This window comes from Eumetopias jubatus, unplaced genomic scaffold, assembly GCF_037043125.1.
Source record: "Eumetopias jubatus isolate StellerSeaLion01/CBP00866 unplaced genomic scaffold, mEumJub1_p1.0 scaffold_1, whole genome shotgun sequence".
In the NCBI taxonomy this organism is placed as follows: Eukaryota; Metazoa; Chordata; class Mammalia; order Carnivora; family Otariidae; genus Eumetopias; species Eumetopias jubatus.
In genome coordinates, this window is record NW_028274807.1 from 181,973,704 (window position 1) to 181,995,680 (window position 21,977).

The window sequence follows — 21,977 nt, forward strand, 5'->3', positions numbered from 1 at the left end:
CTAAGCTCTCTGTTTTGTTCCACTGGTCTGTATGTTTTTATGCCAGTACCATACTGTTTGGATAACTGTAGCTTTATAACATGTTTTAAAATTAGAAAATGTGATACTTTCAGTTTTGTTCTTGCTAAGGATTGCTTTGGCTGTTTGAGGTCTTCTGTGGTTCCACATGAATTTTAGGATTTCTTAAAATTTTTGTGAAATATGTCATTGGAATTTTGAGAGATACTGCAGTGAATCTGTAGTCCACTCCTAAATTCCTAAGTCTCCATTTCTCAATAGCAAGTTCATTTTGCTTCACAAGCACAACATCATAATCATACCTAAGAAAATCAGTATTAATTCAGAAGTGTACTCCAGCATATATTTCATTATTTATCTCCATGGTCTCTAAAAATGACTTTTATACCTGGTCATTTGTCCTGCCCCAAGATCTAGTCAAAGTTTGTGTATTGCGTTTGACCATTATGTCCTTTTAGTCTTTCACCGATCTAGGATAGCTCTCTTAATGACATTGAAGACTTTGTAGAGTCCAGGCCAATTGTCCTACATATTCCCCATGTTCAGGAGTTTATCCCTTTCTTCATGATTAGATTTAGTTAAAATTTCTAGTAAGAAATATCATTGCTGATACTGTGTACCCACCTCTCCATTATATCAGTAGATGCATAATATACCACAACTGGTGATGTCAAAACAATGTTTGGTTAAGGTGGTGACAGCCAGATTTCTCCATTGTAAAAGCACATTTTTCTCTTCATAAGGCATAAGTAATATGTGGGGATGATTTTTTAAGGTGTAAATATCCTATTATCTACTATCCTTCCACCTAGTAATTTTAGCATTCATTGATGGTTTTTGTACAAATCAGTTTAACATTTGTGGTTACAGTTTTGTGATTTTAAAAATATTCTATCATTTTATGTCACTGGTTAGATAAAACATTCAATCCAGATTCTTAAGGAATCATTGTTTGAATTTATTTATTTATTTATTTATTTATTTATTTTCGCCATTGCCAGGAGAAAAACTTTCAAAACAGCAGCTGCATAATTCTAACATTATTAAGAAATTAAGAGCTAAAGACAAAGAAAATGAAAATATTATTGCAAAGCTGAACAAAAAAGTTAAAGACCTAGAAGAAGATTTGCAACATTTAAAACAGGTGAATGTTAACCATTCTCTAGATATATATGTTGTTATTACTTCCTATATGAACAATTGGCTGTGGTTTATAAGACATTTAGAATAAGTTATCAGGGTATATCATGTGGGAAGAATTTATCAAGCAATTTAATAAATGAGTGTTAAGATTTTTCTTCAATATTGTAACATTTAAGATTCCTGGAATACAATTATTTACCATGGTGTTATTTATTGAAAAAAACTTTTGTCTGTTTTTATAATATAGGTCCTTGATGGCAAAGAAGAAGTTGAGAAACAGCATAGAGAAAGCATTAAAAAACTAAATTCTGTGGTGGAACGCCGAGAGAAGGATCTTGGCCGACTGCAGGTAGACATGGATGAACTTGAAGAAAAGAACCGAAGTACTCAGGCTGCTCTGGATAGTGCATACAAGTAAGAAACTAAACCAATATGCAACCCATTTAAAATGATCAGAACGGGATATTGAAAAAATACTTTTTCTGTTATCTAATCACTAACAATATTTATAAACTTAGCTATATATGAACTTGTAACTGGTCAAAGCAAATTCACAAGAGTTGTTACTGTAGTCAGTGTTTATTTTTTTATTTTTTAATTTTTTTTAAGATTTTATTTATTTATTTGAGAGAGAGAGAATGAGATAGAGCACGAGAGGGAAGAGGGTCAGAGGGAGAAGCAGACTCCCTGCTGAGCAGGGAGCCCGATGCGGAACTTGATCCCGGGACTCCAGGATCATGACCTGAGCTGAAGGCAGTCGCTTAACCGACTGAGCCACCCAGGCCCCCCCGTAGTCAGTGTTTATTATGTGGTGAAGTCTTCCTCATTGTGTAACTCTTATGGAAATCTACACGCAAACTTTAACTTGGCCATGTAATTAACTATTTTAAATAGAAATTATCAATCTAATTTTTTAAGAGAACTTACTGATCTCCACAAAGCCAATGCTGCAAAGGATAGTGAAGCACAGGAAGCTGCTCTAAGTCGTGAAACGAAAGCTAAAGAAGAACTTTCTGCAGCACTACAGAAGGCCCAAGAAGAAGCCCGTCAGCAGCAAGAAACATTAGCAATTCAAGTAAGCAATAGATAATGAGTTACATTAGTCTTTAAAAACTTGATGCTTTTGCAAATTAAAGATTACATTAGTTATTTGAATCAAACTTTATGTATTGGTACATGTGTTAAATTTCCTTTCTAATCTTATTGGACACTTTTCCAAGAGTACTTGATTGTGCCAATCTTTTTTTTTAAGATTTTATTTATTTATTTGAGAGAGAGAATGAGAGAGAGAGAGTACATGAGAGGGGAGAAGGTCAGAGGGAGAAGCAGACTCTCTGCTGAGCAGGGAGCCCGATGCGGGACTCGATCCCAGGACTCCAGAATCATGACCTGAGCCGAAGGCAGTTGCTTAACCAACTGAGCCACCCAGGCGCCCCAATCTTAATCGTGTGTTTTTTGAACTTTGTTAAAGTGATGCTTACATTGTACTGTATTGCTTATTTTTTGTGACTTTCAGACTTATTTAATAATACTATGAAAGGCAAAGACTGTGTTACTGCACATATGCAGATAAATACTAAACATTGCTTATAATTTTAGGAGAATCCATATAAGTCCTGAGCTTATTCATAACATCTGTGGGAGTCCATGTAGTTCAGATAGAGGAGGAAAACTGAAATTTGTCAGGCTTTTTCTTATAAAATCATCAGTTGATTGATATTTGGGGTTATTTTCACTTTTTGATTATTATGATTAATGCTGCTATACATATTCATTTACAAGTTTTTGTGTGAATGTTTAAGTTCTAGATGTATACTCTCAGGTCAGTATGGTAACTGTATATGTAATTTTTTGAGGACCTGCCAAACTTTCCCATAGCAATTGCACCATTTTACATTCCCATCAGCAATATATGACGGTCTGCATCTTGCCAGTATTTTTTTGTTATTGTCTTTTTTTTTCATTATAGCCTTTTAGTGGGTGTGAAATGGTATCTGATTGTGGTGTCCTTGTTTACATTTCCTTGATGACTAATGATGTTGAGCATCTTTTTATGTGCTTCCTGGCCATATGTATTTTGTTTTAAGATTTATTTATTTGAGGGGGTATGTTGGGAGAGGGGGAGAATCTCCAGCAGACTCCCCACTGAGCAAAGAACCCAGAGTGGGGCTCTAGCCCAATGCAGGGCTTGACCCCATGACTCTGAGATCATGACCTGAGCAGAAATCAAGAGTTGGACACTTAACTGACTGAGCCACCCAGGCGCCCCTGGCCGTATGTCTTACTGCAGTTTCTTTGGAGAAATTTATTCGAATACTCAAATCCTTTGTCCATTTTTATTTTATTTTATTTTTTATTTTTATTTTTATTTTTTTTAAAGATTTTATTTATTTATTTGAGAGAGAGAGAGCACGAGAGGGAAGAGGGTCAGAGGGAGAAGCAGACTCCCTGCTGAGCAGGGAGCCCGTTGTGGGACTTGATCCCGGGACTCCAGGATCATGATCTGAGCCGAAGGCAGTCGCTTAACCAACTGAGCCACCCAGGTGCCCTTTATTTTTATTTTTTAAAGATTTTATTTATTTTATTTGAGAGAGAGAGAGAGAGAGCACATGAGACAGGGGAGGGTCAGAGGGAGAAGCAGACTCCCTGCCGAGCAGGGAGCCCGATGCGGGACTCGATCCCGGGACTCCAGGATCATGACCTGAGCCGAAGGCAGTCACTTAACCAACTGAGCCACCCAGGCGCCCTCTTTGTCCATTTTTAAATTGGGCTTTTTAAAAACTGTTCAGTTGTGAGAGTTCTTTATATATTCTGCACGTTAGGTCCTCATCAGATGTAGGATTTGCAAGTATTTTTTCCCATTTTTTAGGTTGTCTTTCATTTTCTTGATAATGGCCTTTGATGTACAAGTTTTTTAATTCTGATGAAGTCCAACTTATCTATTTTTTCTTTTGCTGCCTGTGCTTTGGGTGTCATGTTTAAGACCCCATTGCTTAATCCAAGGTCTTGCAGGTTTTCACCTGTTTTCCTTCCAAGAATTTTATAGTCTTAACTCTCACAATTAGGTTTTTTGCACATGGATATCCAGCTGTCCCAGTACCATTTGTTGAAAAGACTATTCTTTCCTCATTTACCCCAGTGCAGATTTGATTTAATTTTACACAAATATGTGAAACATTGACATGGTTCCAAAGTGAGAGCTATATAACAATATATTAAGACAACATTTGCTTCCAACTTAGCTCATCCTCATCCCCTTTCTTTGCCTGTAAGGAACCATTTTATTAGCATTTGGTTTATTTTTTCAGTGTTTCTATTTGTAAATGCAAGAAAATATATAAATCTATACACTTATATACCTCCGCACATATATATACAGATATATTTATACCCGTTTTTTTTAAAGATTTTATTTATTTGACAGAGAGAGAGACAGTGAGAGAGGGAACACAAGCAGGGGGAGTGGGAGAGGGAGAAGCAGGCTTCCCGCAGAGCAGGGAGCCCGATGCGGGGCCCGATCCCAGGACCCTGGGATCATGACCTGAGCCGAAGGCAGACGCCTAACGACTGAGCCACCCAGGCGCCCCATTTATACCCATTTTTATTTGTATCTCCTTCATCGTTCTTACTTAAATATAATTTAGTATTTATACCATCTTACAGTTTACCTTCTTTAAATATTCTGGTCATCATTCATTCCATAATAGAACTTAGAGCTTTTTACAGAATTTCTTTTTACAATTTTGTAATACTTCACTGTTACTATTTATACTGTTGTTATATTGTTATTATATCATTGTTAATTCAGTCATTTCTTACTGATGGATATTTGGGTTGTTTCCAGTATTTTGTTATTATAAATTACACCATGTCCATATACCCCTTGTGTTTCTGACCACTGGGTTGGATAAAATCTTAATATTTTAAATTTAAAAGTATGCTAGAATAATAAAAATTGGGGGAGTGGGAGACAGCATTTGGGGCTACCGTTTATAAATCATCACCTTTTAGGGGCACCTGGCTGGCTCAGTGGGTTAAGTGTCCAACTCTTGGCTTCGCCTTAGGTCATGATCTCATGGTTGTGGGATCAAGCCCCACATAGGGCTTTGTGCTCTGTGCGGAGTCTCTTTGGGATTCTCTCTCCCTCTCCTTCTGCCCCTCCCTGCTTGTGCATGCTGTCTCTTTTTCTCTCTCTCAAATAAATAAAATCTTTAAAAGAGAAAAATCATTACCTTTTATAAATAATGTCAATTTTGGGTATTAACTTCTTGTCTTCATCTCTGTGTATGTATTTTTAAATAATTGGTACCATATATGTTATAGTTTTCTCGTTTAAGATTAAATTATAAATTTTTACATATTCTTTACATCCATCATAATTATTTTTAAAGATTTATTTATTTATTTTATGAGAGAGGGAGAGCATGCGCACACGAGTGAGGGAGGGGCGGAGGGAGAGGGAGAGAAGCAGACCCCCTGCTGAGTGCAGAGCCCAACACGGGGCTGATCTCCCAACCCTGAGATCACGACCCAGAGCTGAAACCAAGAGTCAGACGTTCAACTGACTGAGCCACCCAGGTGCCCCACATTCATCATAATTTTTAATGAGTATATTTATGTTGTATAAAGATTTGCAAAAATAGATTACTACTGATGGATATTTAGAATATTTGTTTTGTCTTTTTTTGCTAGCAGTATTGGGAGTATCTCTTTGTATGTTTAGATCTGCTTCTACTGAGTAAATTCTCAATACTAGGATGACCAGGTGAAAGAGGGTGAAAAGTTTAATGATTATTTAAACGTGTTGCCATAATGTTTTACAAAAAGACTATTGTATTTACATTTGCAGCTGTGTGTGAGTATAGCAGCTAGCTTTTATACCTATCACATTCCGCCTTACATTGTAAACATTTATAGATGCATTGTCTCTCCTTCTATATTGTATGGCAGTGGCTGTGCCTGTTTACATGCCTTTTTTGGGGGGGGGCCTAACATTGCTTTTCTAAGTATATACTTATCAAGTATACATACAGTTTAGAATTGCTTGATGAATGGGATATGTTATAATCATATGTAAAAGCTCATTGGATAGTGTAAGTAATATACATAAACAGCATAATACAGTATGTAGTTAGGAAGCTATAAATAATGTTTTGATATTGTTTGTGATAGTGTATTGGTTCCCCTCATACAGGTTGGAGACCTTAGGCTTGCACTGCAACGTGCAGAACAAGCAGCTGCCAGAAAAGAGGATTACTTACGCCATGAGATCGGTGAACTCCAACAGGTACTGTCACAGTTTTCCTAAACACAAATCAAAGATGTGTTTTCCTAGAAATAAGTCATTCAGTGGAGATAATGTTCATGGAATTGAGAGGATTACTACCATATTTTATCATTTGCTATATTTTTGTGGCTTATATGAATAAAACCAGAGTGGACACCTTAAAAATAAACATAAGCCTTAATTTTGTTTAATAGAAAATAATTTTATCATGATAGATTTATTTTGTGTCAGTATTGTTTTTTTCATTTGTTATAGCTAGCTTATTAGTATCAGTCTTTGATTACTGTGGGGCAGATAATCAGTGACAGTTTTTATACCACTGCTCAATTAATTTTCAGTTAGTGAACATGCATGGGAAAAGGGAGAGAAAATGCAACTCAGATTGATCTTCCTGTTTTTGTAAATACTTAGAAATATTTGGATGATGAGGCAACTGCTGGGAGGTTTAAATGATAGTCTTTTTTACCTTAAGGTAATCAAAAGCTATCTTTATATTAGAAAAACTTTGTAAAGAAGTACTTATTTAGATACTGTTATGCATTCTAACTCTAACTTAAGGATTGAATAATTAGAAAATAATGTAATTAAAAACAAATAATTTTATCTTGGTGAAATAATATTTTCCAGAAATCTTTCATAAAATTTGTTTCCTAGTATTTTTAGAGTTTTCATTGCTGTTAATGGTAGTGACTTAAGAATTTCATGATTCAGAGACTCCAGGAAGCAGAGAATCGAAACCAAGAGTTGAGTCAGAGTGTTTCATCAACAACAAGACCATTGCTTCGACAGATAGAAAATTTGCAAGCAACTCTGGGTTCCCAGACATCATCGTGGGAGAAGTTAGAGAAAAATCTTTCTGATAGACTTGGTAACTGTTTTAGTTCTTAAGCTCAATGCAAAAGCCCTTTCCTCTTGTTTATAGAATTAGAATAATGGTATGAAATTGAAATTCACTTGATTTTATAGTTATACTTTATGTCTAACTTGTAGAGTTTTACCTCTTCTCCTTTTTTACTTTTATTTTCTGATATCCTAGTTGACTCAAACCATTTGTTTTCCTTTACACAGTATGTCAGATACTGTCCCATATACTTCCATGTCATCCTTTCATATTTACAGACCACGGCACTCACTTTTTTCCTTGTCTTTTGCTACATCTGACCCCTTTCTAGCTTGTCTGCAATAATATAGGAGATAGAGATCAGATATAATTCTAGTCCTTGGTAGAATTCCAGGAGCAGAGATAGGTTTACTAGACAGATTCTGTGGAGTCTTGATTCTTCTATATAGAAATGCTTCAGGTTGTCTTTATGTGCTGTTATTAAGAAAATAATTATTCCAAGATGTTTATGCAAGCACAGATAAGTAGCGCATATATATATATACACACACAGATAAGTAGCATATATATATACACACATAGAGTGTGTGTACACACAGATAAGTAGCATATATATATACACACATAGCATGTGTGTGTATACACAGATAAGTAGCATATATATATATACACACACACACACACACACACACACAGCGTGGGGGTGTGTATACACACAGATAAGTAGCGCATATATATATATATATACACATAGCATGTATGTGTGTGTACACACAGATAAGTAGCATATATATACACACACACATTGTACACACATAAGTAGCATGTATATATATATATACACACACATAGCGTGTGTGTGTGTACACACAGATAAGTAGCATGTATATATATATATCTATACACATAGCGTGTGTGTGTGTATACACGGATAAGTAGCATATATATATCTATACACATAGCATGCGTGTGTACGCACAGATAAGTAGCATATATATATATACACACACACATAGCATGTGTGTGTGTGTACACACAGATAAGTAGCACATATATATATACACACACACATAGCATGTGTGTGTGTGTACACACAGATAAGTAGCACATATATATATACACACACACATAGCATGTGTGTGTGTGTACACACAGATAAGTAGCATATATATATATATACACACATTGTGTGTGTACACACAGATAAGTAGCATATATATATATACACACACACATAGCATGTGTGTGTGTGTACACACAGATAAGTAGCACATATATATATATATGCTGTATAAGTAGCATATGTATATATATATCTATACACACACACATACACACACACATATATTAGATATCCCAGAAGCTGGCTAATTCATGAAAAATTCGTATGTTCTTTCTATGCCTAAAACTAACTGTAACTTGAGAGACACCATGGTACAGTGATAAAAGCAGGCCTGAATGGGTGTCTCTGTAAATCATGAGGGGTAGACTGGATTAGTGGTTTTCACACAGTATTCAGTGGATCCCTTAGATGTCTTAGGACTAGCTGTCATGGTGAGAGGACAGCTCTGTAATTAAGGTGCTTGATATATCCCTCCCGGCTGCTTTAAGGAAACTAGTGCCTCCTTTTTGATCTTGTTTTATTTTTTGAGTTCATGTGAGATTATGTCTGGAAAAAGATTCATCTGCTTAAAAAATCACTGAACTAGATGAACCTTTATATATTGTTTAATTTATCGGTATAAATTTTAGGCCTGTCATTTGTTATTAAGACCCATTTGCTATGAAAATGAGACATCTGAAAATGACAGCTTCTGAAATGAATATTTTTTTTAGCAGTAAATGAAAACTAGAAGCTGTTACTCTTGTGGTTTTTAAACTGGACTCTACATCCTCTCAGTGATATGTGGTATTGTGCTCAAATATAAGCAGATGGGACACACATACCAAATAATGCTTTTAATAGGAGTGTAAATACATTATGTAACAATATAAAGTAAAAAATAGAGGTAGTATTAGGTCTACTTTGGTGGGGAAAAAATAAATCTCAGAGTTGTATCCACTAATCTTTTTTTAACTGAAATTTTTTATTGAGATAATTGTATATTTACATGCAGTTTTAAGAAATAATACAGGTGGTCCCTTGCATGCTTTACCCAATATCCCCAAATGTTAACACTAATTATATTATATCATGACCCAGGGTATTGACACTGATACAATGTACTAGTTTTATTCGGATTTCCCCAGTTTTACAGGTACTTACGTGTGTGTGTGTGTGTCTGTATTAAGTTCTGCACAATTTTATCATTTGTGTAGGTTCATGTACCCACTCAAGATGTTTAACGGTTCCAACACCACAAAGATCCTTAATGTTGTCCTTTTGGAACTTCAGTTTGTCACCCTTGTGGCCCTCCTTTTGTGTCCTAAATCTTGGCAACCACTAATCTGTCCTCCATCTAAAATTATGGAATTTCAAATGTTATATAAATAGAATCATATACTGTGTGACAATTTGGGATTCACTTTTTCTCTCGCAGTATAATTCCCTGGAGGTTCATCTAAGTTATTGTGTGTATCAGTGATTTAGTCTTTTCATTAAGCTGAATGTGTTTCCATGGTATGTGCATACCACATTTTCTTTAACCATCTACCTGATGAATGATATATGGGCTCATTCTAGATTTTTTCCATACAGATAAAACTGCTGTGAACATTCTTGTACAGGTTTTAGTGTAAACATGTTTTCATTTCTCTGGCTAAACATCTAAGTGTGCAGTTGCTCGGTTGTGTGGGTAGTTGTATGTTGGGTTTTTTAAGGAAAACGCCAAACTGTTTTTCCAAAGTGGCTATAGGTATGACAGTAATCTAGTTTCTCCACATCCTTGCCAGCATTTTGTGTTGTGTCTATTTTTTCTTCTAGTCAATCAGACAGACATGTAGTGATATCTTACTGTGATTTTCATTTGTATTTCCCTAATGACTAATGTTGCACATCATTTCATGTGTTTATTTTCTGTTTGTATATCCTCTTCAGTGAAATACCTTTTCATGTCTTTTTTTTTAAGATTTTATTTATTTATTTGAGAGAGAGAGAGAGCACTGGCAGGGAGGAGGGGCAGAGGGAGGGGAGAAGCAGGCTCACTGCTGAGTCGGGAGGCCAACTTGGGCTTGATCCCAGGACTCAGGGATCATGGCCTGAGCCGAAGGCAGATGCTTAACTGACTGAGCCACCTGGGTGCCCCACCTTTTCATGTCTTTTGCTCATTTTCTAATTGGATTTTCTTTATTTTCACTGGTAAGTTTTGAGATTTCTTTATATATTCTAGACACCAGATAATGTGGTTTGCATTTTTTCCCTCCAGGTCTGTAGCTTGTCTTTTTATCCTGTTCACAAAGGCAAAAGTTTAAAATTTTGAAGTCCAATTTATCAGTTTTTCTTTTTATGGCTTTGCTTTGGTGTCAAACCTAAGTACTCTTTGCCTAACCCTAGATCCTGAAGATTTCTATGTTTTGTTTTGTTTTTTTCTCTAAAAATTTTATAGTTTTGTTTTGCACTTAAGTTTATGATCCATTTTGAGTTAATTTTCATATACGGTATAAATTTAGTTTGATTTTTTTTTTTTTTTTTGCCTGTGGATATCCAATTGCTCCAGCACCATTTGTTGATCCATTATCCTTTTAATATGTGTCTCCACATTCAAATTAAAATATTTTAGGAAGAAAATAATAAAGCAGATATAAGTTAAGATTTGTTCTTTTGTCTATGTAGGCAGTCCTGCCTTAGGCAATAAGCAGTTACAGAGTTCAGTGTGGCTACTTGAATCATTAACCGTTTGAAGTCAGAATATACTTGAATTCTTGGCCTTTTGGGTATATGTGATTTTTCTTTTTTATCCTACAATCAGGTGAATCCCAGACTTTGTTGGCAGCAGCAGTTGAAAGAGAACATGCAGCTACAGAAGAACTCCTTGCCAACAAAATTCAGATGTCCTCCATGGAGTCACAGAATTCACTCTTAAGACAGGAAAACAGTAGATTTCAGGCCCAGTTAGAATCAGAGAAAAATAAGCTAAGAAAACTTGAGGATGAAAATAATAGGTGAGCATGTTTTTTGAGTGTTTATTCTTGGTAGTTTTGTGACATCTTAAAGCATTTAGAAAAAAGATGTTACAGTGTTTAAAGTCAGAGTCATTAGTAATAGGATATTATAGCCGGATGGTTTTGGGATTCATTGAACTTTAACATAGGCTCGTGAAATTGTGTGGCACGTTCTATATGTATTTGCGTTTTCTAGGGAAAGGATTTATTACTTTAGTCAGGTTTTTTAAAGGAATCTGTAACTACAAAATAGTTTGGAGACTACTCATTGGAGTTATTTTTATATTTTTATATTTTGCAAGAGTCTTAGCAGCGTTCCAATCTTTCTAAGTAAATGTCTGAGTTCTTTGGAACTACAAGCTGTAAAATCCATCTATCTGAAATTGTATTAAGGCTGTGATTAGTGTGGTTTTACTCCCTGAGTTCTTCCTTAGAAATTTTAGTGTAAAAAAAATGGCCAAGTAAAAATGATTTATGAAGTAAAATACCTGAATCTCTACAGATATTTTCATAGGACTCCCTAACAAGATTTTGCAGAATCTGAATCTATTCCAGAATGGTGGTATTCGAATTCTTTTTAGAAAGTCTCTTTTTAAATTAAATCCTAGCTCAGAGCAGCAATGTAGTAAAAAGCACAAAAGTAGTAGCTTGGCTTCTGAGTGTAAAACCCGTCATCTGTAAAATACATTCGGAAAATCAAGCTGGTAGTAGAAATATCTATTAAAGAGTTAATAAAAGAGTGAGTTTTCAGTAGTGTGTACTGTCATCTTTGTAGGTACCAGTTTGAATTAGAAAACCTAAAAGATGAATACGTAAGAACACTTGAAGAGACAAGGAAAGAAAAGGTATTTGCCAGTGTTCGCTTGCCTCTTTGGTCTTCCATTAGAGAATGGTTGGGGATGGTAGCCAACTAATGAGATGCCATGGTGAAGTGGGTAATGTGACTACTTTCGGAAGTTGGTCCTTAGTAGTAAAACAAATAGGAATATATACTTTATGTTTCTGACTTTGGAATGGACTTAGAAGGATAATTTAGTACAGAAATTATCTAACTGTACCTCTCTCCATTAGACACTACTGAATAGTCAGTTAGAAATGGAGAAGATGAAAGTTGAACAGGAAAGGAAGAAAGCCATTTTCACCCAAGAAGCAATAAAAGAAAAGGTATTGAATTTTGGATTTTGTTTTGTTTTTGGTGTAACCAGTAGTAGCTGTTGTGATTAATCATTGGTATGTAGTTTTAGCTATACCTTATAAATATCATTTCTTATGTCTCGAATCAATAGAGGGACAGATTTTAGTATCGTAATGAGTATCCTGTCAGAGTGGGTCCAGAGTAATTTGAGTTTATCCAAAGAGATCTGTGATTTCTAGGATTTGAATGATAGAATCTGTTGCCCATTTTTAAATGAATTTTGTGGTCTTTCACTGAAACTAATGCACTTCATTTGGCCTGTAGGCACCTTGGAAATAAAAGTGGTTTATTCACTCTATTTCTGGTTAAGGAAGGTAATTTTTCTAAAGTGAGTTTCCTGTATTTGAAGGATTGGAGTATACTTGGTAGTTAGCCTATTATATTAAAACTGCCTGTGTGTACATGGAAATCACCTTTTGAATTTATTTGGAATTTAAAATATATATATTAAAAATAAAATGGATAAGCTGGAAACTTGATGGTTTAGAAAACTCATTAGCAATCTTATTCTGAAGAATTAGGTTTAATTGGTGATATGTTGTATAATATATAATAATATGAAGAAGTTAGTTCATATACTTGTTAGAACAAAAACATTCTCATTCCATTAAAAATAAATTATGTTGTAATATAAATGGGTCCTGAGATGATTTGACCAAGTCTGTCTACAATTTTAAATTATTATTGTGCCTTTAATAAGACTTCAGAAATCCTATCTCTTAACATTTTATGAGGAAATGAGAATGAGTCTTTGTTGTCATTTGTCCTAGAAAAGTTTCTTGCTTTTTTTTATTTACCATTTTAGTCTTTAATGTGACCTGAATGTTTTTTTCACTCCTTAAGGAACGGAAGCCATTTTCTGTTTCTAGCACTCCCACCATGTCACGTTCGAGTTCAATAAGTGGAGTTGATATGGCAGGGTTACAAACATCTTTTCTGTCTCAGGTGATATTTTATTTCTTACATGTGCCTAGTTGTTAAACTCGATGATAAAGGAAATATGCAGGTAGCATTTTGGCTGTCAGCAATGACCTTGCCGTTCCATAGGCAATTCATCTGTATAGTCATGAAGGAGTGCTAATTGCACTGAGGAAATAGAGATGATTTTCTACCCTTAAGAAAGTCACGGACATTTCAAAGCAAGAATTAGCAGAACCATTTTGTTTGAACCTTATCATGGAACTCAGTTTATAATAACTGAATAACTGTATATGGTTTGTTTAATATAGGATGAGCCTCATGATCACTCATTTGGACCAATGTCTGTATCAGCAAATGGAAACAATCTTTATGATGCTGTGAGAATGGGAGCAGGATCCAGCATTGTTGAAAATCTACAGTCTCAGCTAAAGCTAAGGGAAGGAGAGATTACTCATTTACAGGTATTGGAAAAATTAAATGTGCTACAGAAGTAAATGAAATTTTGGGGCCCAATAAGTAGCACCCTACATCTCCACCTCACTTCTGAGCAAATTGAGAAATAAAGTAAAATAGTGGCATGTGAAGTTTAAAATATATCACATGTATTAATGATAAAGACTAGTTGGAGAAAATAGCCAAAGGAGAGAGTCAAATGATCCTGCTAACTGACTGCCAGAATTAGGGTGACTTACCTACCCCATCACAGCAAATGCGGTGCCGGAGTGGGCCTTCCTATGTGTTGTAGCCTGCCAGCTAAGACTTTTAAGCATCTAAGAGCAGAGAACTCCTGGCAGGCACCTTTTCCCAAACATTAAAAAAAGGGAAGTTGCTGATCTGAACAGTCATTTTATTCTTCTCAGATTTACCACTTAGATAAGTCACTCCCCCTTGTGAGGAAGGAGTGAAGGAGATTAGAGAGATTAGAACTAGAACATCTTGCATGTGAGAGGAAGCATCATGAATAGGGAGGCAGCACTCTCCCATCTTACCTTGCCTTTTAAAAACTTAATGTGGTAAGATGTTAAAACATATTACCTATTTTCACTGTTGCACTTGATATACTCAGAGGTAAATCTTTCCTTTTAATCTCACTATATAATTTTAGTTAGTTGAAATATTACTCTATTAAAGAACAAGCGTTTGAATTGGAAAATAAGATCAGAATAATGTTTGTACGTGTTATGTTCATGTAGCCCAGTGTGCTGTACTGGAGGGCCCAGATTAACTTCTTGGGTAGTGATGATAGATTCTATCAATATGACCTGCATAGCTGGGGCTGCATCAAAGTATATTTTTATTTCTCTGAATTTCTGTAGTAATTTAGAATGACTGAAATACATGCTGTTTCTCTAGAGAAAAATACAGGGCTGCATATTTCAAACAGATGATTGGATTTTCTTTAGTTCTTTTTCTTTCGTAGTAAGCCCTGTAAGCGGTAACCTCTGAGGAGAGCAGAAACTCTTGTTTTTGCCACTATTTCCTTAAGAAAGAGTTAGCTCATGGCTGTATGTTGACATACTATTTCTCCAAAAATAATATTGAATATATTTATATTAGTAGAAGTATTAAACAAGATATATTTTGATTTAAATTACTTTCCGGTAATGTTTCTCAGCTAGAAATTGGCAACCTAGAAAAAACACGTGCAATAATGGCTGAAGAGCTAGTTAAATTAACAAATCAAAATGATGAACTGGAAGAGAAAGTAAAGGAGATACCCAAACTTCGAACTCAGCTAAGAGTAAGTATTCTTCCTTTAAGGATGAGTCCAAGGGGGCACCTGGGTGGCTTGGTTGATTTGGAGGCTGACTCAAATAGCTCAGGTCATGATCTCAGGGTCATGGGATCTAGCCCCTTGTCGGGCTCCACGTCAGGCTTCACACTTAGCAGGGAGTCTGTTTCAGGATTCTCTCCCTCTGCCTCTCGCCCTGTTGCTCGCACACATGTGCCCTCTTTCTCTCTCTCTAAAATGAAATCCTTAAAAAAAAAAGAGGATGAGTCCAAGGTATTTTTATCCAGTTACATTAAATTGCATATTGTTAGTTTACATAAAATGCATAAGTTTTAATGATTTGTTTGAAAACAATATTAATATTTCAATAAAGAAGTTTCAAGAATCTTCTTGTCACATTACACAAAGTATTTTTCATAACATGTCGTTCCCAAAATAGGAAAATAACTGGATTTTATTTGACCAAGGCTCATTTATAATACTGTTCTTTTACATGATCTTATTAGTATTTTGTTCATTGATGTTATATGTATCATCACAACTTGCGTATTTGGTATTAGGAGTCATTGTTAAGCCGTATATGAGAATATATTTCTTTCAACTTTTTTTGGGGGGTAAATGCCAGGTAATACTTAAACCACAATGAACCAGAGAGAGTAAAATTTGATCATGTGTTTAATGGGAAAAGAGACAGATTAAGCTTTATATAGGGAGAATGGTAGGTTAGTGGAGAGATATGATAAAATTGATAACCATCTGGCTTTGGTTTTTTTGTTTTTTTTTGTTTTTTTAATTCCTTTACTTGGCTATTTATTCCAGCAGATTGGAATACCGTTTTAATTTTTATAAGAGATTACTAGGTACTTTTATTTAGATTGTAATGTGTTTACTGTTGACTCATTTATAATATAAATATAATATTAAAGATGTTTTGTAGAGTTATTTTAAAAATTATGAACACATGTTTTGTAGGATTTGGATCAAAGATACAACACTATTCTGCAGATGTATGGAGAAAAAGCAGAAGAGGCAGAAGAACTTCGATTAGATCTTGAAGATGTAAAAAATATGTATAAGACTCAAATAGATGAACTTTTAAGACAAAGGCTCAGTTAACTTCTAAAAATTACATTCCTATCAAACTGAATGTAAACATTTAATATCTAAATGTAGACTTCCAATAAATTCTTTTATAGAATTAGAAAGTGGAATTTACTGTAGAGTTCAAAAACTGAAAAAAAATTGTTTTATAGTATATAGTAATATTTGCAGTTAAATTATTTTGTGCAATATTTGAACTTTATTTTTGAAACTCTTCTTTAAAGATTTATTTTTTAAAGCATCAGTGGTTTTTTTTGTTTTTGTTTTTGTTTTGTTTTGTCTTGAATAGCACAGAGATTACTTTTTCTCATATCAGTATGGTTAGGGAAGGAGAGTAGTGTTCATATGTTATATTGTAAATATATAATTAATTGTATCTGTAATTTATATGTGTTTGTATATATTAAGGACATTTAAAGAGTGATATTAACATATTGAAACTTTGAAATCTTTCACATTTCAACATATCTAATTGCTACTTCATGAACATGGACATTAAGTGTTCTAGTAAAAAAAATTATTAAACCTGCAGTTACTAAATTTTGAACTAATTTTTTTCTTTTAAAGTAGAAGTCACACTGACACTGACGTTTAAAGGGTGAATGATTTAAACTTTAAAATTTTTGTGGTCTGAGAATTTCTTCACCCGGACTCTACAATAAAGTCTGTACAAATTTTGGTACCTCTCTGGTGAAAGCTGTAGCTATTTAGTTAGTTATATAGGCATGCATGATTGGATAGTGGAAAAATTTACTTAAAATGATTTTGTGATGATATCAGTGACATTTGAGTGATTTTGAAGAGGTATTGTTTTACTATCCTATAAAATGAATCAAAGGTGATGAAAATAATACCATCATTTTCTCTTAAAAACTAATTGTTCACATTTTGTAAAGCCTTATTTTTTGGCACATTCAAAATCAATGTTTGATATTATAGAATATTCATAACAATGTAGAGAAATTATCAGAGTTAATTTAAATTTGGCATTCTGTAATTCTGTATAATTTATCATTTTATTTTTTCTCAGAACTTTACACACAAAAATAATGTGGAATAGCTTTAAAAAAAATAGCTATGCTTTCTTCCAAGTGTTATTTTGTTTAAAAGTTAACCAGGCCTTGTTTTAGATTTGTGAAATATTTTGATACATTTTATTACTGAAAGTCATTTAGCTGACTTTACTTGCAAATAAAAACTCTCATTTAATTTTTAGTTGAATTTTAAACACTAGAACTTTGGAGTATAACTACAAGCAAGCCATGTTGAAGAATTTGGAATGCTTTCAGGGCAATTCAAGTGACCTCATTTTTGTTCTTTTTTATTCCTGACAGTATTTCTGTCATTGGATCTCTGATTTGTAGCACTAATAAATATTCTTTCAGTGTGAACCAAATTCATAAAATTAATTTTCTATATTTTAGTGGTAAAAAGTGTAATAGCTTTTTGTCCGCTTGGACTTTTTGGGGGGGGATTTTTTTTTTTTTTTTAATATTCAGGGGCTGACAAGGAATGACAAGACTGATAGCAATAAGAAATGTATAAAATTAGAAAATATAGGAAACTTAAGTTGCAAAATTGTTGAAACTAGAAGTTCAGGAATTTATGAAATTATTCTTTTAAAATATCCATTAGCGAGAAAATAAAACCTTCAGTTGTGGAGAAAAGATTCCTGTACCTTTCAATTTCATAATATTAAACATTCTCTTTTCTTAATTCTTATTAACATTAATAAAATCAGTTCAACTTAAAATTTTAAAGTGTCTTTAATTTATTTAACTTAAAAATGATAAGCAGTTACTTAGGGTTCTGGCTGTATATTATTACCATATGTTCTTTATCCAAAAATTAATAATAGATATTCACATACATTTTATTATACACTTGGATCTCTCAATACATTTATAAGTTGAGAAGGTGTAGTGAATAAGTTTCATGAAAAACTCCACTAAGTGGCAGTTGAAATATTGGTAGCTATATTTTACTGTTGGTCATTAAAACTTCTCCGTATTTTATAAAATAATGTTAATATCTTAATGGTTAAGAGAATAGTTTGCAATCAGATGTTTCTCTTGAAAAGAAAATAGATACTAAAAATCGTAACAATTTCAGAAATATGTAAAAGAGGGATGAGCCTTGTTGATATGTAGACAACTGAGCACAGACTATAGGTGTTCTTCCAACTCTTGGGAAGCTAGATTGAGACTACCAATTTCTTTCTTTTTCATTGACTCTGTTGAGAAGTTTCAGTGTGTACTGTTTAGCATATGGGAATGTATTGAATGTATCTGTGTTGTGATTTAAGACATTCTAAATATGGATAATTTCTGACCTAGGGAAACATGAGTTTCTGTAATTAAGCAAGTGAAAATTTTTTTCTCATCCTCAATTGGCATTTGGTAAATAAATTGAAAATTTTATTCAGATGCTTATTAAAAAGTATATGATTTGTAGTATTTAGAAAAAAGCCACAAGAGAAAAGAGAAAATGACTATACTTGTTTTACTACTATTTGTCTGGTATGTGTACATTTTCTTCTAGTGTATCATAATTTTTTATTTCCCTTTAAAATTCTAATCTTCCCTATTCCATTCAGTTTTACACTATAATTTTAATTTCATATTTTGTAAAGGGCTAAAGTATGATTTCAACTACAGATTGACAAAATATTTTAATTCTAAATGGAAGATAATATAAATAAGCATGGATCTGATTTGAATAAAGATTTTAAAATAGTATTAATGTATTTCACTGTTACCATAATTTAGACTGGCCAGTACCAATGAATGAAGGTAGTATTGTTTTATGAAGATAATAGGACTTGTATAACTTTGGAATTCATATTTTAAAATGAGGATAAGCCCAAATTTTCTGAGTTATATTATGAAGAGTGTTATTAGTATTAGACATAGTTTTTCCAATGAAGATATGTTTTTGGAAAACAATTCTGAGAATTTACTTATTGCAACTAAATTACTGTAAGGATGATTTGTGTCTTTTAAAAATCTTAAACACTGTCAGGATACTCTTCTAAAAGTCTGAAAATAGTTCTGTATTCAAATAATAATGGATAAAATAAGTTGTCCTTTATTCATAAGTTATTCTGAGTTCATATTGCTTTTAATACTAAACTCTGCAACTTTGATGCTTAAAAGTACTTGTAAACTTTTGCCTTTACACATAGCCGTTTTACCTTTAGCAAATCACGATCCTTTAATAAGATAAAATGGAAATTGTTCCTTTCTTAATACTAAATGCTTCTCAAAACAAAAAACCCAAAATACTTTAGTAGTCCACAGCTGTGGTACAGAGAATTTGCTGTTAGTGCTGTCCAGAATTTAGTCTCTGTTTTGCCCTGCTCCTAAGTAAGGTAAATGTAATTTTAGAATCTTCAAATAATACTAAGCAAGGGGTAATAAGAGCTATTGCTGTTTACTTAATATTAAACTCTCTTGTTGCTTTTATAGGTAGTGATGGACAGATAGAGGTGTTCCTTTCAGTTTTATACAATGCCATGTCCATTTGTCTCTTGAAATTATAATCTTAATTTTTAAAAATACATTCTGTTCAAAAATCTGTGATCATGTTGATTATAGGAAACACAGTGCTTGCTTTGTTACTGTGGAACTAATTCACTTAAATAGGATCATAATCCCTTATCCACTGTTCTGAAGTCTAGAAAGCTCTGAAAGCTGATAGGTGGTGTTTTTATGTTTGCTGTCAAATCTGCTTTGGTGGTAAAGCCTAACCTTTACTGACATGGGGCTATTTAGAGACTTTATCTCACTCAGTGTGAATATTCATACATTTTGCTGCAGAAATATTGTGTAAGATTATGGCGTGTTGACCCAGGGCACATCGAGGGTGTTAAGTAGTAAACTTAGTGTGCATACCCTATTGTATACAAAAAAATTCAGGCACACATACCGTCCCAAGGATTTTGGAAAAGGGATTGTATACCTGTACTCTATGTTCAAAGCAGCTTTTTAAAGTCACTATTATCATCTCCATTTTTAAAATGAAGAATGGTTTAGTTGCTTAAAGTCATGTAGTAAGTAAGCGGCAAAGATGAGATTCTAATTTGTGCAGTTCGGCTCCAGAGAACATGCTCTGAACCATTAACTGTGCAATGCTGCCTCTCTTACCTCTTTCTGTGAAACCATAAATGTATAGATCAACTGTAGCATAAGGTCAACTTTTGTCAAAATTTATTTGCTTAAAACTTCAGAACCATTGAATTACATTTTAAGCAGTTGGATATATCAGATAACAAGCTATATTCTGATAGTTCAGCATTTTGCTGACACTGTGAGCTCTCCAAATGTCAATATATGTCCAACGAGCTTAAAACACATTTAGAAAGATTGTAATGCACTGTAAAAATGATTATATAAAATTTCAAACTTGTACAAAAGAGAGAACAGATAATGAATCCCCATATACTCATTAACAAAGTTATTAACTGTTCAACAGTTCATGGCCCATTTTGTTTCATTTATAGTTCACTTGTGCTTCATCTCAATCCACACTATTCTGAAGAAAACTGCAGATATAAGACTTGATTATCATGTTTAAGTATGGAACATTTTTGTAAAAAGTACCTCATCAACTATTTGGTTACTTGCATCATAATTCATATAGGAAAGATGGGATAAATACACTTGAATTATTTTCTTCATTTACCGGTTTTCATGTTTTTATTTTTTTTTTTACCAGTTTTCACATAAGCATTGGTTCCCTTTTACCATCAGAGATGAACAATGAGGTTTTGGCTTGTGCATTTGGTTGATTGGTTGTGTCTTTTTGAATATAAGATTTAAGTATATGTGTGCTTCAATCCATTACAGTTACCTTTATTGATGCTTTAAATTATCTTTGGCCAGAGGAAACCTTTTCAGATTGGTTCCTGAGTCCTTTTGATATGGCCCTCATAATCTTTGACTGCTTCCCTGCCTCCTCATGTAAGATTTTTCAGTTTCTTCTTGTACATTACCTGCCCCATATCTAAGATGATCCATTTTTCTATGGAACCCATGTTCCTTTTAATGGGAAATGTTTGCAGATCATAGTCTGGGCAAACAGGTGAATCTTGCTACAGGGTTGGTTGTTTCTAGGCCTGTTTCCAATGGATGATGGAGGAGAGATCCGTTTTTAACAATATGTTAATTTACATTATTACCTCCAAAATCATAACTATGGGATTTTTATATAACCTCATGAGGCTTACATCTATACCACGTGCCAAAAAATTCAGCTTCAAAGATACCATCTTAATTACTCCTATTTGGTGTATCCCAGCCAATATTCCCACTAACAGTTTGCTTCCTGAAAACAGTTTGTGATTTTTTAAATTCTTTTAGTCCTGAGGGTACAATCCACCAGGATGTGCTAATTATGTTTCAAAGTCACTTGGGATGGTTCCTTCGTTGTGGTATATGCCACAACTGGATGGCATTTAAATTTAGTTTCATTTTACTTTCAAATTTTAAGGATTACTTTTTAGAAAATTTGTCTTATAATGTAAAATATTTACATGATTCTAAAGCCACTTCTATATAACGTACATCCAGAGAAGTTATCTTTTGTCCCTATACTCATATTCCCTCCTTCCCCCATAGGTAATCATTTTATATATATG

At 33.7% G+C, this 21,977-nt stretch overlaps 1 protein-coding gene across 2 annotated transcripts in view; it reads left to right on the top strand.

The window, feature by feature from the left end:
* TMF1 (TATA element modulatory factor 1) overlaps window positions 1-18,092 on the top strand; it is a 32,812-nt gene extending 14,720 nt beyond the window's left edge. The window contains exons 6-17 of one of the 2 annotated variants that reach the window (XM_028110420.2): window positions 1,020-1,162; window positions 1,409-1,575; window positions 2,080-2,236; window positions 6,356-6,448; window positions 7,160-7,316; window positions 11,198-11,390; window positions 12,166-12,235; window positions 12,462-12,554; window positions 13,429-13,530; window positions 13,815-13,967; window positions 15,122-15,247; window positions 16,211-18,092. In XM_028110420.2, the coding sequence (XP_027966221.1) occupies window positions 1,020-1,162; window positions 1,409-1,575; window positions 2,080-2,236; window positions 6,356-6,448; window positions 7,160-7,316; window positions 11,198-11,390; window positions 12,166-12,235; window positions 12,462-12,554; window positions 13,429-13,530; window positions 13,815-13,967; window positions 15,122-15,247; window positions 16,211-16,354 (1,598 nt within the window). In that variant the 3' untranslated portion in view covers window positions 16,355-18,092. The remainder of the gene's footprint in view (window positions 1-1,019; window positions 1,163-1,408; window positions 1,576-2,079; window positions 2,237-6,355; window positions 6,449-7,159; window positions 7,317-11,197; window positions 11,391-12,165; window positions 12,236-12,461; window positions 12,555-13,428; window positions 13,531-13,814; window positions 13,968-15,121; window positions 15,248-16,210) is intronic. The other variant, XM_028110421.2, reaches the window with a different exon arrangement.
* The last annotated feature ends 3,885 nt before the right edge of the window (window positions 18,093-21,977 follow it).